The sequence below is a fragment of the Podarcis bocagei genome (genome assembly GCF_964188305.1).
Source record: "Podarcis bocagei genome assembly, chromosome: 11".
NCBI classification, from domain to species: domain Eukaryota; kingdom Metazoa; phylum Chordata; class Lepidosauria; order Squamata; family Lacertidae; genus Podarcis; species Podarcis bocagei.
The window spans coordinates 2,335,419-2,350,505 of NC_138136.1; the positions used below are offsets into that span (position 1 = coordinate 2,335,419).

Below are 15,087 nucleotides of genomic sequence, written 5' to 3' on the forward strand. Positions count from 1 at the left end.
AAATTTATAGTGAGATATTTGTAGAGTTTCTCACAGGGAGGGTAACGAGAGCTGCGCCCCTGGAAAGGTCACTCTGTTTCAGGCACTGTATGCTTACCGGTTTCTAGGCAAAGTACGATTTTTATTGTTTATTCCTCCAGTGCCCCAGTATTTGTTTTGGCCGCCTGAATTGCCATAATTATTGCTTTCACCAACAAACAGAGAGTCTGATACATCCTGGCTGGAGCCTTCATCACTTGGGAAGCTTCCATCACTACAAATAAAATAACAACAACAACAACAACAACAACAACAACAACAACAACAACAATAAAATAAATAATAATAATAATACTTTCAACTACAACCTTGCTTATTTAAGAACCTGAAGAGAATATTCTCTACCTGTGCAACACAGCAGCTAAAAACTACTGAAGCTATCTGCGAAAGCCAGCAGGGCAGCGTTGCCTCTGACCTGGAGTCCAACAATAACTTAGGCACAGACTTGTTAGGATCTGTTTTCTGATTTGACATTTAAAACTTCAAAGGAGACAGACTAATACAAAAGTAGCAAAAAGGAAACAGCACTAACCTGGCAAAGGTTAAGCCTATTCCATTGTCAGCAAAGCTAGAAGAGAAAAAACAACCAATTATTTCAGGAAAAACACCAATAACCTAAACCTAAAGCCCCAATCCAGATAGGTGAAAATGACGATAGTTTACATTTCCAGAAATTGGCAGGACAAAGTTTTACCTGCACAGTCACCTTGTGGAAGTCTGTTCAAGGCAGCTGTTTTATTTACTTGTAACAATGTGCAGGTATTTGCTGAAGGGCCACCTACCCAGAGTTCTGAATAACGATTTCCCCTCCTCTGACCCAAGCTCCATGGTCATTGTTTTTATACGCTATTAGCCTGTCTATGAGAGCAGCAACTCGGGGCTTTGCAGGATCTGCATCTTGATGTGGTCGAAACCTTGGAAAAGAAGGGAGGGGGTGTGAATGGACCTGCACACCTGCAAGTCTGCGTACATCAGTATAAAAGCGACAGCGCCTCACACAAATGCTTACAAAAAATCAGCTCATGCACACACGCATACGGCAAAAAAGAAACAGGTTTTACTTTTGAACTCCAAGGGTCTTTGTCACTAAGCAAAACCTAATTCCCACAGCATAAAGCAATCCCCAGTAATCTCATACTGGAAAAGGACAACATACCCACAGATGCAGATGCTTCAGTCCTAGAGGGAATTTATTGCTGAAGCTTTCCTCCCTTTTATTTATGAGAGTGTGGAAAAAAGTAAGAAAAATGCTGCAAGTACTTAATGGCTACCTAATTCTAGAACACAAAATCCAGTGGTGTTTGGAATGCTTCTATCTACACAGAGGGCTGTGCAGAGGTAATGGTAATTGGGAGACTGACCAACCCTTCTCTATACACCCCAATAGTGAGTGTGCCCATGGACCGCAATTCAACAAACAGGAACAGACAGAACTGAATGAAAGAGTGAGGTAGCAACAACATGCTTGCACTTCAGTGGCAGCCTCTGGGGGGTGGGGGAGTAACAACTGGAAGTGTTTCACTATCCAGATGATTAATAAGACTGCAAAAATTGTGGATTCAACAGCCAAAACATGTGCACAACTACATTAAGGCATTCCATGTGCATTAAGCTAGGGTTTGCAAATTCTGGACAACAAAAACAACACTCCTGTATTTAATCCTCAATCATTTCCTTCCACATAGTATGTTCTACCTTGCGTTATTGTCCAAACACAGATACTCCCTTTTATCATCAGCACTTGCATTGGTAGTTTTCACACCTTTATCAATGAACAATCCAGCCTGCAATAATAAAAAGATACAAGTAACTTTATAACCAGTATGGTGTTTATAGTCTTGCAGTTCTTAATGACAACAGCTAATATGAGAAGGAAAAAGTGCCTGGGAACATATTCTTGAAGCTTTCACAGACTGAAATAAATCAGGAGTCTTGTCTCTTGCATTAGAAACTGAACATTTCAGAATATTCCACCCACTATACTATCCTAGGCCATAGCCAGTAAAATGCCATCTTCTTCTCAAGCAGCCATCTCACGGATGTGAAGAGTTCGTGTTACCACACCTAAGACTTGGAATGTGTTTTCAGCTAAAATTCTAGGACTCCAGGACAATGAACTGGACAATGCCAGCATGCATTCTTTCTATTTGCAGAACCTACCTAGCATGTCCACAATAATATGAAGCCTTTCCTTTGGCTTGGCTGGTGTTGGAAGAACACCAAGAAAATGTTGGAAGGACATCAAAAACCAATGGGAAAGATGACAAGAATATGAAAAATTATGGCAATGTCAAGTTCATTCCAATGAGGCAATTCGTCATAGTCAATTTCTGAATGTAGTCAAGTAGTATGATTTTGCTGGGCTCTTTGGAGATGCTCAGAATGTCTATCTGGCCACAAATCCTGAGAAAAGATGGGTCTGTCTGCAATTTGGGGAGAGGGCGTCAGGGAGGAGGTTATTGGTTTTGTTTGTTACTATGGTATGCATTTTTGTGTTTTTATATTGTAAACCACCCTGTGATCCTCAGATGAAGGACAGTACAGAAATGTAAAAAATTATCATACTTTTCCATGTATAAGCCTATTTTTTTAAATCATGTTCAAAATTAGGGGTCTTCTATACATGGGTAGTGCATTGTGGGGCATGGGATTGGTTGCTGCCACGAGTTGGAGATTGTTATTGGTGGCTGCTGAAAGGGCTGTTGTTGATTGGCTGTCGCTTTCCCATTGGCTTTTTCAGCAATGGGAAAGAGGATAGGTTGCTTTGTCTACGTGCGCAAGCAGCACTGTCAGTCTGACGGGTGAGTGACTTTTTGCATTTCCCCATAAAAAAGCCCAACAACTATGCCCACCCAAAAGCTCAAGAACTTGGGGAATCCCCCCTTTTCTTAATTTTGGTCCCCCAAAATTGGCGGGGTGTGTGTGTGTTATACACAGGGGCATGTTATACATGGAAAAGTACGGTAAATAGTATTCATCATCATCATCATTTGCAATTACCGTATTTTTCAATCCGTAAGACACACTTTTTTCCTCCTAAAAAGTAAGGGGAAATGTCTGGGCGTCTTATGGAGTGAATGTGTGGTCCCTGGAGCTGAATCGGCAGAGTGCAGGGGTGAAAATCGGATCGTGTGTCACGGAGGAGGGAAGGCTGCAGAGAGGAGGCTGCTGGGGTTCCTGTATCGAGCATATTTTGGTGTGTGTGTGGAGGAGTGTGAGTCGTGTTGCTGCACGGGAGAGTGCGTGGTTAAAGAGGGTGCTTGAGTGTCCTTGTGTGTGGAGCCTCTCGATCTGTACGGCATCCCAAGGCTACCGTTTGTTCATCAGCCCTGTTCCCCTTCTCTAATTATTGTAGCACCTTCCTAAGGATTCAATTGCGACTCCTATTTTGGTTTGCGCTCCCCGCTGTGTACGATTTTAACTGGGCGGTTAAAGTCAGCTGCTGCTCTTGTACCTTTCTGGCAGGGAGCACACAGATGCAGTGAATTCCTTTCCTGCCCTCTGCCTCAGGGTCTTACTGCCCACCCTCTTGTGTTTTCGGTTGCTGTGTTTGCTCGGATCGGGCCAGTGATGGCCCATTCCCCTTATTCAGCGTGTCTGCTTGCTGCGAGGTGACGGCGCGCAGGCTCCAGCCCACCCAGCTCAGCTTCCGGCGGCTAGGAGCGCAAATGACAGCTGTCGCCGCCTCCTCCTCTCTGTGCTCCGGTGCTGCGTCCAGGGAAGCATGCCATGGACACGCAGGTGCCAGAAAACATGCAGGTGAGGGGGAGAGAGAGAGAGGGCTGGCTTGGGCGGGGGGGGGGGAGAACTTTTGCCTTCCTTTCCTCCCTCCCCTTAAACCCCTCTCCTGCATCATTAGCCACCTCCTTCTCCATACACCCCATGTGTGCTCCTTGTCCCTTCAGTGTTTTTTCTTCCCTCCCTACCTAAAACTCCTCTCCAACAACATTTGATTCAGAATATTCTTTTTTTCTTGTTTTCCTCCTCTAAAAACTAGGTGCGCCTTATAGTCAGGTGCGCCTTATAGAGAGAAAAATATAGTACTTTAGACTAGAAGTCATACATAATTTTTCAGTTCATTTGGAGAATTATTTACCTTAAAGTTGGAGTGCACCTTGTTGTTATAGAAAATTCCTAGTGGTGTTAGTTCAGCTTTGGTTTCAGGAAACAACCCATGAGACTCTCCTGTAGGCACTTTATGAAATATGTACCATATGCCAGCATCCTGGAAACAAGAGGTGATAAATAAACTTAGTCATGGATCCGTTTGGATAGGAACACAGCAACACAATCATAATTACTACTACATAATGCGCTTTCTAATCCTAGAAAGCACATTATGCTTCTTACTCCCAGCTAATTACAGTCCTCCAAGGATCTGTATAAGGACAAGTGAGTGTTTTTAAACTTGTTCATAAATTTTCTGGCATTAGGGGTGAGCAACAAGGGGACCCAAGCTACAGATGCTAGCAAATTATTTAGGGTAGTAAAAACCAAAATATAGTGCAATGAGTTCAAAAAGTATCTCTCCAAAATAGGTGAATGGGCAACAAAATAGCAAGTGTTGAACACTGGGACAACCTCCCCCCCAACTTCACATTGATGGGGTGTCAACTGGTGGTTACTAGCGAAGGTCAATTAACGTTTGTAGGTTTTCAAGAAGCTCTGTGATAATAATGGAAAGAAATATTGTTTTATAATAATTGCTAAGATTAATTGGGTTAAAAAACAATAACAATACAATACAGATGCAAGAAATGTGAATAACTGTGAAAACATGAAAATTCCCAGATAGACTGAAGGAAGTCTGAAATTGGAAAGATTAGAATTGGATGTATAATTCAAATGGAATCTTCTTCTTTTATTGTTACATTTGAAAATTTTATAAATAAAAAAAATAAAAAAACTGGTGGTTACTAGCTAAGAAAACTCTTAAGAATGTGGTGAACAGCTCAGTAAAAATGTTCTCTTAAGCTGTTGCTCACTGAGTAAAATGAATTCCATGCCAGAGATTGATTTTTTTAAAAAGTTAGTATAGTAACACTTTTACACACACCTGGAATACAGCTTAAAGTTCTGTTAACTACCCCTCAAGAACCAGCATGAAGAGCTGGGGAAGTGCAGAAAGAGGCATCAAAAATGATCAGGGGGCTGAATCACCTTCCCTTTACAGAAAGTGACACCTATCAGGGCTTTCAGGTTTAGAAAAAAAGGTGAGTAAGGAGGAACATTATAAAAGCTTTATAGAACTGTACAGGATGTAGAGAGAGGGGTCTTTCTGTTCCAACCAGAGGAATAATTCAGGGCAGACAAAAAGAATTAATTCTTCACACAGCACATTGTTGAATGCCGACCCCAGGATACGGGGATGGCCCCTAATTCAACAAACTCCTGCTGGACTAAGTTGGACAAGGAGGACTCAGCAGGGCTCTTCTCATGGTCTTATCTTAAAACATTAACAATAACTACTTTTATATCATTCGTATCATGCTGTTGTTATAAAATTCATTTCCTACTGTTCTTCCTGGGGTTGCCAAGGAAAGCAATGCTATTTAAAAAACCTTTTCAGTTCTTAAAGGATTATTGACAGGTTTTCTCCTTCAGAGGAAAGTAGATTCAAGAAGCTTTTTCCTTCTAGATTCAAGAAGCACAGGATCAAACAAAAAATTCCCTGGCCCTTGCAATATGTCTCCTTGTCCAGTCCAAGTTGAGGCAAGTGAAGGTTTGCATGGTGAACCAGTCAAGTCAAACAATCAAGTAAACAAGCATGCAAGCAAGAAAGCAACAACAACAACAACATCCAGACACACACACTGAAACCCTCTCAGTGGTCTGCTTGAATTAAACCATCAAGCCACCTAGTTCTTTCCCCTCCTTTCCTGAGAGTGAAGCCTTCTTGGCTGCACATGTGAGAGACACTTTTCCTGGGCTGCATGAATCTCTTTGTCATTTGCAGCCCAGGAGGCTGTGCAGAAATCGTTTCCATTTTTTAAGCACAGAGTCTGGGGACAGAAAAGCACCCATAACCATGGGGCGCAAAGAGGCCACTGCAAAAAAACAACCAGAACAAGCAGTGCAGCTCTAAGAGTGGCTGCAAAAGGTGACCACAGCTCAGAAGACTCTCCATGGTGATTCTCCAGGGTCACCTTGCAGCCTGAGTGGAAAACACTATCTGTACCCCTAAGACCCAGCCTGGAAAATTCTCAGCAGAGAACGCCCTGGGCAAAGCTCTAGCTTCTTTGAAACCTTCACAATATTTATTCATCAGTTTCAAATCTTCCCTGGATTTCCCCATATATTTTACACCTCAAAATTTCAAAATAGTTAAGCTTGCCTTAACATACAACCCAAATTTTCAGTGCTCCCCACTAACCTATGAACTCCCACGCATGTAAGCACGCGCTCTTGGTTCATGCATAAGCTCTTCACATCTGGTCTTTTCATCCTGAATTCTGATTCAACCCTTCAAACTGTCTTTAAACTGACAGACAATAAAGGACAGCTTCTGCTTTTTTAACTCATATGCCAAACAAACATTACCACTACTGGGACTCCCAACTTATTATCTAGTTCGATAGCAACTCATAAATACTCTTTTCTTTTAAAGGAAAATGCAGTTATCACCACGATCATCTTTATTCTGAATTCTAATACACAAGTGTTATTCCTTTTCCTTGATACACTTTACATTTCTCATTACATTTAAGGCTGCACTCCTACCCCTACTTACTTGAGAGTTGTTGGCATCTGCTTGCCTTGGGAGACAATGGAGTGTCCCTCTGGGGGTGAAGTCACACTGCTCCATTAGCAGCACTGAAGTGGCCTTCCTGGGACACAAGCCTGGGCCGCGTGTCTGGAGCTCCTGGGCTGCCCAGGTGCCAAGACCCCTCTCAGCCTCACTGATGTGGTCCAAAGGAAAGCAGAGCAAGGCATTGGGCACCAGCTTGGCTGCAGGAGCTGCCAGAAAGCGGCGTACAAAGTGGACCAACTACCCCAGAAGGAGCACAAGCCGAGGCACTACCCCTCCCCCAACTCCCCATCAACCCCTGTCTGTAGGCTCCAATGGATTCAATGGGCCTTTTTCTGAGTCAAGATTAGTCTTAGGCCCTAATCTCCAGCTTCATTACAAAACCCACTAACGAATACCGTAAGAATAGAAAATGTAAATTTCATTGTTTCTTACTGCATAGTGAATAGTACAGCACTCTACCTGTGTAAGTAAAATATTGAGTCAAATGAGTTTTCAAATAAAATCTAACCAATTTAGATCTCAGCAGCACTAAAACTAAGCTACCATTTAAAATAAACAGACATCCAACCAGTTGGACCACAGAGATTTATGCTTAAATTAACAACCTCTCATTTACAAAAAGTAACTTTTTTCTTTGGAATAGGGAGATTTTTCAATGCATTTGAAGTAACACAGTTTTACTGGCTTGTAAAAGATAAAAACAAATCTTCTTTAAACATCTTTGTTCATGAAGGAAAAGGTCTGCAAAGTGAAAAATATTATTCAGCAAAATACATGGGAATGGATCCAGGCTAAATTCGCTGAATTTAGGCTGCAAACTTAATCCCAATTACCTAGAAATATGCCCCAGTGAATTTAATAAGAAATGGGTTAGGATTGCCCTGTTAATTACCACTGAAACTAATTGAGTTCAACTAACTTAGTTCAAGTTCAACCTGTGATTTATAATATAGGTGTTATGAGCTTTTCTGAACAGTGCATCATTTATGCATATTAAATATAAAAATGAGGACATTATGATAAGAAAACGAAGGGAGTTGAATGAACGTTATATGCTTCCAGTATGCTTCCATTTTGTAGAATTAGTTAACCCAGTGCTCCAAGAGCCTCACCTGGGAGCCGGCAGCCACATTGTTTATAAGGTGATTGTTGGGATGAGCAATCCAAAATGTGGAAACAGCCCTGCAAAGTGACACAAATGGAAAGAGTGTAAGCAGCAGGTCCTACGGATACTCATATGTCTCACAGTAAGAGCGTAAATTTGCAGCGTTCATTTTTACTGGGGTGAGGGATCTCTGCAGATTGAGCAACAATGCTTAAAAGAGTAGATAAACAAACAATTCAAATATAGCTTTCCTATACTTAAACTTAAGGCCCTGAAGTAAAATCACATACTATCTGAATCATCTGTGGAAGAGAGGATGTATTTAACACAATCTCTTCATTAATAGCCTTTTGTCATTTGGAACGCTATGCATTTTGTTTCCTAAAACAGGAATATTTGGCTTGGATCTTGAGATCTCAGGAGTGGAATGCCTCTCACAGGATGCACCTGCTGGTGGGAAAAGGTAGAGGAGAATGATTTTCACCAATTCTCCCCACAGTTTCTCCAAATGTGCTCTGGAGAGTGGGGGACCCTCTGGAGCAGCATGGGAAGTGGCTACAAGGGAAAAGGGAAATCAACGAAAATCACCTTCCTCTCCACCGGTGGAAACCTCCACTGGAGTAAAGCCATTCCGTGAATGGAAGAGAGCCCTGAGAATTGGAGCATGGCAGCTCTGGATCCAAGCCACTAAGTCTTAGTCCCACTACCTTTCCTGCTGCATTCCACGGACTTCAGACAGGCTAAATGTTGCAATATATATTCAGCTAAGCTCATATTTCAACAAACCTGTCAAATCAATCTCTTTGGCTAGCCTAAAGTTGCCTAATGAATTACACTGCTCAGCACTGATTTGAATCCAAGTCTTCAATGGCTCAGCATAGAGAGCTAGCCACTGTACGACAGTGCCTCCTTCAACATACCAGCACTTAAGCCAGTGTTTCCCAACCTTTTTTGGGCAAAGGCACACTTGTTTTATGAAAAAAATCTCGAGGCACACCACCATTACAGCCCCGTGATATCAGCGCGCAGCGTCACGCCGGGAGGGACATGAATTGCTAGCAAATTACATAATCACCTCCTTAAATCATAGAATAGAATCATAGAATCCTAGAGTTGGAAGAGACCACAAGGGCCATCGAGTCCAACCCCCTGCCAAGCAGGAAACACCATCAGAGCACTCCTGACATATGGTTGTCAAGCCTCTGCTTAAAGACCTCCAAAGTAGGAGACTCCACCACACTCCTTGGCAGCAAATTCCACTGTCGAACAGCTCTTACTGTCAGGAAGTTCTTCCTAATGTTTAGGTGGAATCTTCTTTCTTGTAGTTTGGATCCATTGCTCCGTGTCCGCTTCTCTGGAGCAGCAGAAAACAACCTTTCTCCCTCCTCTATGTGACATCCTTTTATATATTTGAACATGGCTATCATATCACCCCTTAACCTCCTCTTCTCCAGGCTAAACATGCTCAGCTCCCTTAGCCGTTCCTCATAAGGCATCGTTTCCAGGCCTTTGACCATTTTGGTTGCCCTCCTCTGGACACGTTCCAGTTTGTCAGTGTCCTTCTTGAATTGTGGTGCCCAGAACTGGACACAGTACTCCAGGTGTGGTCTGACCAGAGCAGAATACAGTGGCACTATTACTTCCCTTGATCTAGATGCTATACTCCTATTGATGCAGCCCAGAATTGCATTGGCTTTTTTAGCTGCCGCGTCACACTGTTGGCTCATGTCAAGTTTGTGGTCAACCAAGACTCCTAGATCCTTTTCACATGTACTGCTCTCAAGCCAGGTGTCACCCATCTTGTATTTGTGCCTCTCATTTTTTTTGCCCAAGTGTAATACTTTACATTTCTCCCTGTTAAAATTCATCTTGTTTGTTTTTGCCCAGTTCTCTAATCTGTCAAGGTCGTTTTGAAGTGTGATCCTGTCCTCTGGGGTGTTAGCCACCCCTCCCAGTTTGGTGTCATCTGCAAATTTGATCAGGATGCCCTTGAGACCATCATCCAAGTCGTTGATAAAGATGTTGAATAAGACCGGGCCCAAGACAGAACCCTGTGGCACCCCACTAGTCACTCTTCTCCAGGATGAAGAGGAACCATTGATGAGCACCCTTTGGGTTTGGTCAGTCAGCCAGTTACAAATCCACTGAGTGGTAGCATAGTCAAGACCGCATTTTACCAGCTTCTTTACAAGAATATCATGGGGCACCTTGTCAAATGCCTTGCTGAAATCAAGGTAGGCTACATCCACTGCGTTCCCTTCATCTACCAGGCTTGTAATTCTGTCAAAAAACGAGATCAGGTTAGTCTGACATGACTTATTTTTCAGAAATCCATGCTGACTATTGGTGATCACAGCATTCCTTTCTAGGTGCTCACAGACTGTTTGCTTAATGATCTGCTCCAGAATCTTCCCTGCTATTGATGTCAGACTGACTGGGCGGTAATTATTTGGGTCCTCTCTTTTCCCCTTTTTGAAAATAGGGACAACATTTGCCCTCCTCCAGTCTGCCGGGACTTCGCCTGTTCTCCAGGAATTCTCAAAGATGACTGCCAGTGGTTCTGAGATCACATCTGCCAGTTCTTTTAATACTCTTGGATGCAGTTCATCTGGCCCTGGAGACTTGAATACATCTAAACTAGCCAAGTATTCTTGTACTATCTCCTTAGTTATTCTGGGCTGTGTTTCCTTTGCTGAATCATTTGCTCCAAATTCTTCAGGTCGGGCATTGTTTTCTTTATCGGAGAAGACTGAGGCAAAGAAGGCATTGAGGAGTTCAGCCCTTTCTGTGTCCCCTGTTTGCATTTCACCATCTTCTCCTCTGAGTGACCCCACTGTTTCTTTGTTCTTCCTTTTGCTACGAACATACCCATAAAACCTTTTTTGTTGTTTTTAACCTCTCTAGCAAGCCTGAGTTCATTCTGTGCTTTAGCTTTTCTGACTTTGTGTCTACACGTGCTGGCTATTTGTTTGAATTCCTCTTTGGTGGTTTCCCCCCTTTTCCATTTTTTGTACACATCCTTTTTTAATCTTAATTCAGTTAAAAGTTCTTTAGATAGCCACCCTGGCTTCTTTAGGCACCTTCCATGTTTCCGTCTCAATGGTATTGCCTGACGTTGTGCTTTTACTATCTCCCTCTTAACAAACTCCCAGCCATCATGAACTCCCTTTCCTTTTAGTATTGCTGTCCATGGGATCTCACCCAGCACTTCCCTAAGTTTTATGAAGTCGGCTTTCTTAAAGTCAAGAAATTGAGTCCTAGTATGCTTGGCTGCTCCTTTCCGCTGTATAGTAAACTTCAGAAGAGCATGATCACTCGCGCCTAATGATCCTTCCACATCTACCCCACTAACCAAGTCATCAACATTGGTTAGGACCAGATCTAAAATGGCTGTTCCTCTTGTTGCTTCTCCCACTTTCTGGACAATGAAGTTGTCTGCAAGGCCAGTGAGGAATCTGTTTGACCTTATGCTCTTGGCTGAGTTTGACATCCAACAAATATCCGGGTAATTGAAGTCCCCCATTACTACTATCTCCCTTCCTTTTGCATGCTTGGCCATCTGTTCCAGGAAGGCATCATCTATGTCCTCCGTTTGGCTTGGGGATCTATAGTAAACTCCCACAATGAGGTCTCTGTTATTCTTCTCTCCCTTAATTTTGACCCAAATGCTCTCACTTTGGCTTTGAGGTTCTAAATCTTGGATCTCTTCACAGGTATACACATCCCTGACATATAACGCCACTCCTCCTCCTTTCTTGTCTGGTCTGTTTCTCTGAAATAGATTGTATCCCCCCATTATTACATTCCAATCGTGGGACTTATCCCACCAGGTTTCAGTGATGCCTATTATGTCATATTTAGTTTGCTGTACCAAGAGCTCAAGCTCATCTTGTTTATTTCCCATGCTTTGCGCATTAGTGTACAGACATTGAAGTCCATTAATCATTCCCCCGTGTCTCTTATTGAGGGCTGGCTCATCTTCTCCGAAGGCAGAACCCCATTAATTAACAGCACAGACTCACACCATAGCCAAGACGAGGGGGGGAAAACCTCAGTCATGCACAGTCATGCACATGTGGGGGGTAAATGAGGACGAAGACCGGGCAGAGAGCAGGGTTCAAATCACCCCACCTGGCCAGGACAATCCCTGGGTGCTCCCTTGGGCCACTCGCCTGACCCACCTCACAGGACTGTTGTTGCGAGGATAACACGGGGAGAACCACGCGCGCCCCCAGGAGCTCCTTGGAGGAGAAAGCGGGCGATGAATGCAATGCACGAAATATATGAGAGGCGACCAGGTTTTGCAGGTGAGGGGCCCCCGCCAGCCTCCGCTTCCAACACCCGGCGCAACGACGCCGAAGTTTCCCCCCGGGCTCGGCTCGGGGAGCAGCGCTGCTCCCCCCGGCTCCCCTTCGCCCTCCCGGCTCTCTCTGCCGCCCACTGGGGACCCCCCTCACCTGCCAAGTCCGGAGCGCCGGTGGAAGTTGCATGCATGCATGCAGGGCGCCGCGTTGCCATTGCATTGCACTGCACTCCATGCAACGCCTGCACGCATGCATTGCCTTGCACGCCCGCCAAGGGGTCTCCCCGCGGTCCGATGCGTCCCCTCCGGCGCGGATGCAGCATTGCAAAAATAACCCCCCCCCGACGCAGCCCTACCTGGGGGGCAGCCTCCGCCGCTCCGCCTCCGCGGGGATCCCCGGGCTCCATCCTGCCGCCCGATCTCCGCGGGGGCGCAGGCAGGCTGCGCGGGGTCTGCGCGGAAGAGCCCCTGCCCGCCCGGCCGCCGCAGCTGCGCTCATTCCATGGCCGGGAGAAGAGCGCTTCAAACAAAACGCCCGGCCCGCCAGGCCACGCTGGGAAACGTAGTTTGCGCACCCCGCACGGGCGCGGAGCCCAAGGGCGAGGTGACTACGGATCCCGTCAGCCCCCGCGCCGGGGACGGAGGGGGAGAGGCCGGGTGCAGGGATGGAGGGACGGATGGGCGAGCGAGTGAGTGGCAGCCGCCAAGCCTTGGCCGAGAGCCAGGAAGGGCCTCCCCGGAGGAGGAGGAGGAGGGAGGCGCAGAGCGGGAGGGAGGGAGGGAACCCCAGGGGTCATCTAGTGACGGCGCCCCAATCGAAAATTTGACTTAAAAAAAAAAAATCTTTCGAATTTTTTAATTTTTCCCGCGGCACACCAGGCAACATCTCGCGGCACACTAGTGTGCCGCGGAACAGTGGTTGGGAAACACTGACTTAAGCCACGTACACAGACTGTGGGTAGTTTATTGAAAAGAAGTTACCTCTGTATAGAATACCAATCAAATAATCAGCACCTGAAATTCCAGCCCCACCTCCCAACCATTTAGCCAGTCACTCACATGCAGTCTGTGGTTGGAACTGGCTCATAGGCTCCATAGACATGATCCTTCATGGCCAGGCACATTGTGCTGTTCCTGTCCGTAGGAAGGAGTGTGCCTGGCTTGGTGACTAGCCCTAAGTTATGATACAGTGTATTCCTCTGCTCAATGCCATCCTCCAGGAAAAAACAATGACCTAGTGTGTCATATCCAATGGTGTCTTTTATCTGCAGAAATAAAAGTTTATGTCATTCCCAAAGCCTATATTGAGAACTGCATTACATCTCCACTATTTTGACACAGCTGCAGTAGGACAGACACTTTACTGTTAGCAATGTAATAGTTAAATCAGAATAATGAACCACACACATTTTCTGCCCACCAATGCAGAACTTTAGGATGAACTTAGGCTTCAAGTTCTTGCCAGATATGTTTATATACTATGTCTCATACATCACTTTATCCAGATGTGTTGATAGATAGCTGACAATAATCATAAGGTTCAGGAGCAAAATGCAGATTTCAAAAATTATAAAAAAATATTCTAGCATACTCCCAAAAGAAAACAAAAACTTATGAAAACATTAAACCCTATTTTCACATGTATTCATAGGGACACATAAGCCAGTGGCATGTTATTCGGTTGATGTGCTAGGAAAGCCCTGTCCCACTCCCCAATATTATTTCCATGACATGGTTAGCACTTGATCAAATCATCTAGCCAACACTTCATACTAGCAACTGATAACATGGAAAGGCAATCTCATGATTCCAGGTTCCCAGGGCCAAGAACACTGAAGTGGGTCTTAGTGTTATCATCAAAACTTAGACCAGTCAATCAAATTTAAAATGCTTCTAGATGATGCTGACGCTTAGGCCAAGCAATGATGTGTCTTCCATACACCTGTGCATCCTCTTTGCTGAAGAAAAGTAAACGATTACAAACTGCCCAATTCATGTTTATCAGATCCTACAGTTAGGGCGAAACCTCCTCACAAACGCTAATACCCATAGGGACTGAAAGAGAAAGGCACAGTAATAAATCCAAAAACCCACATCCAGAGATTTGTGCAGATGAAAATACTGCCCGATCTCCTAACCATGACCATGTGATCCTGAGTGCCCCAGAGACTCTCCTCCCTTCCCTTTGCAGCTGTAACCTTGATTCGTGTTATGCCTGCACCACTGGCAGTTTGCAACACCATTTCTAACCACAGTTGCAAATAGAAGTTTGCAACTAACCATGGTTAGCATGGCATGATCCAAAGAGGTCAATAACAGAGGAGGTTTGAAGTAGAGGGGAAGGCGAAGGAGCACTGCTATTACCAGCAAGCCGTTTGTTGCATGAACAGTCACACATCTAGAGAAGCAGTGGTGAATTGAGAGGCCTTCTACATAAGTCCTGTAGTTGTACCCTCCTTTCTCGTCCACATCTTCACAGCGGTGGAAGTGAACAGGGTAAGCTCCATGGACCTGCTGACCCATTTGTCTGAGTTCCACGTAAGAGAGGTGAACAGAGGTGAAATTCTTCAGAATCTGGAAGAGCACAAAAAATAATCTCATTGTTTACCAATTCATTTTTCCCCCCAGATCAACAACAGTTCATTGATTTACAACCTTTAAAGCACCCATTTCCCCCAGATAAACACACAACAATACAGAACGGCATCAAAACTATTACACTGGAAATCCAATTACACTGAAGAGTAATAAACAGAGCACAGTTTTGAAACGAGTAAGGCTCCAGGTCAAGTCACGAGTGGCACCACATTGGCTACCCCTGCTATAGGCAAGACTGCCATAGTTGTATTCAGTGTAAAGCCTTACTTGTACATGTAATAGGACTGCCAT

General features: G+C 44.5%; 1 protein-coding gene across 4 annotated transcripts in view; it reads right to left on the reverse strand.

The window, feature by feature from the left end:
• The window catches only part of CEMIP2 (cell migration inducing hyaluronidase 2), a 64,772-nt gene that overhangs the window by 14,595 nt on the left and 35,090 nt on the right, over window positions 1-15,087 (reverse strand). For all 4 annotated transcript variants that reach the window (XM_081213548.1, XM_081213546.1, XM_081213547.1 and 1 more), the window contains exons 8-15: window positions 14,563-14,772; window positions 13,258-13,463; window positions 7,903-7,972; window positions 4,136-4,264; window positions 1,735-1,823; window positions 822-953; window positions 572-607; window positions 98-253 (exon numbers count right to left, since the gene is read on the reverse strand). In XM_081213548.1, the coding sequence (XP_081069674.1) occupies window positions 98-253; window positions 572-607; window positions 822-953; window positions 1,735-1,823; window positions 4,136-4,264; window positions 7,903-7,972; window positions 13,258-13,463; window positions 14,563-14,772 (1,028 nt within the window). The remainder of the gene's footprint in view (window positions 1-97; window positions 254-571; window positions 608-821; window positions 954-1,734; window positions 1,824-4,135; window positions 4,265-7,902; window positions 7,973-13,257; window positions 13,464-14,562; window positions 14,773-15,087) is intronic.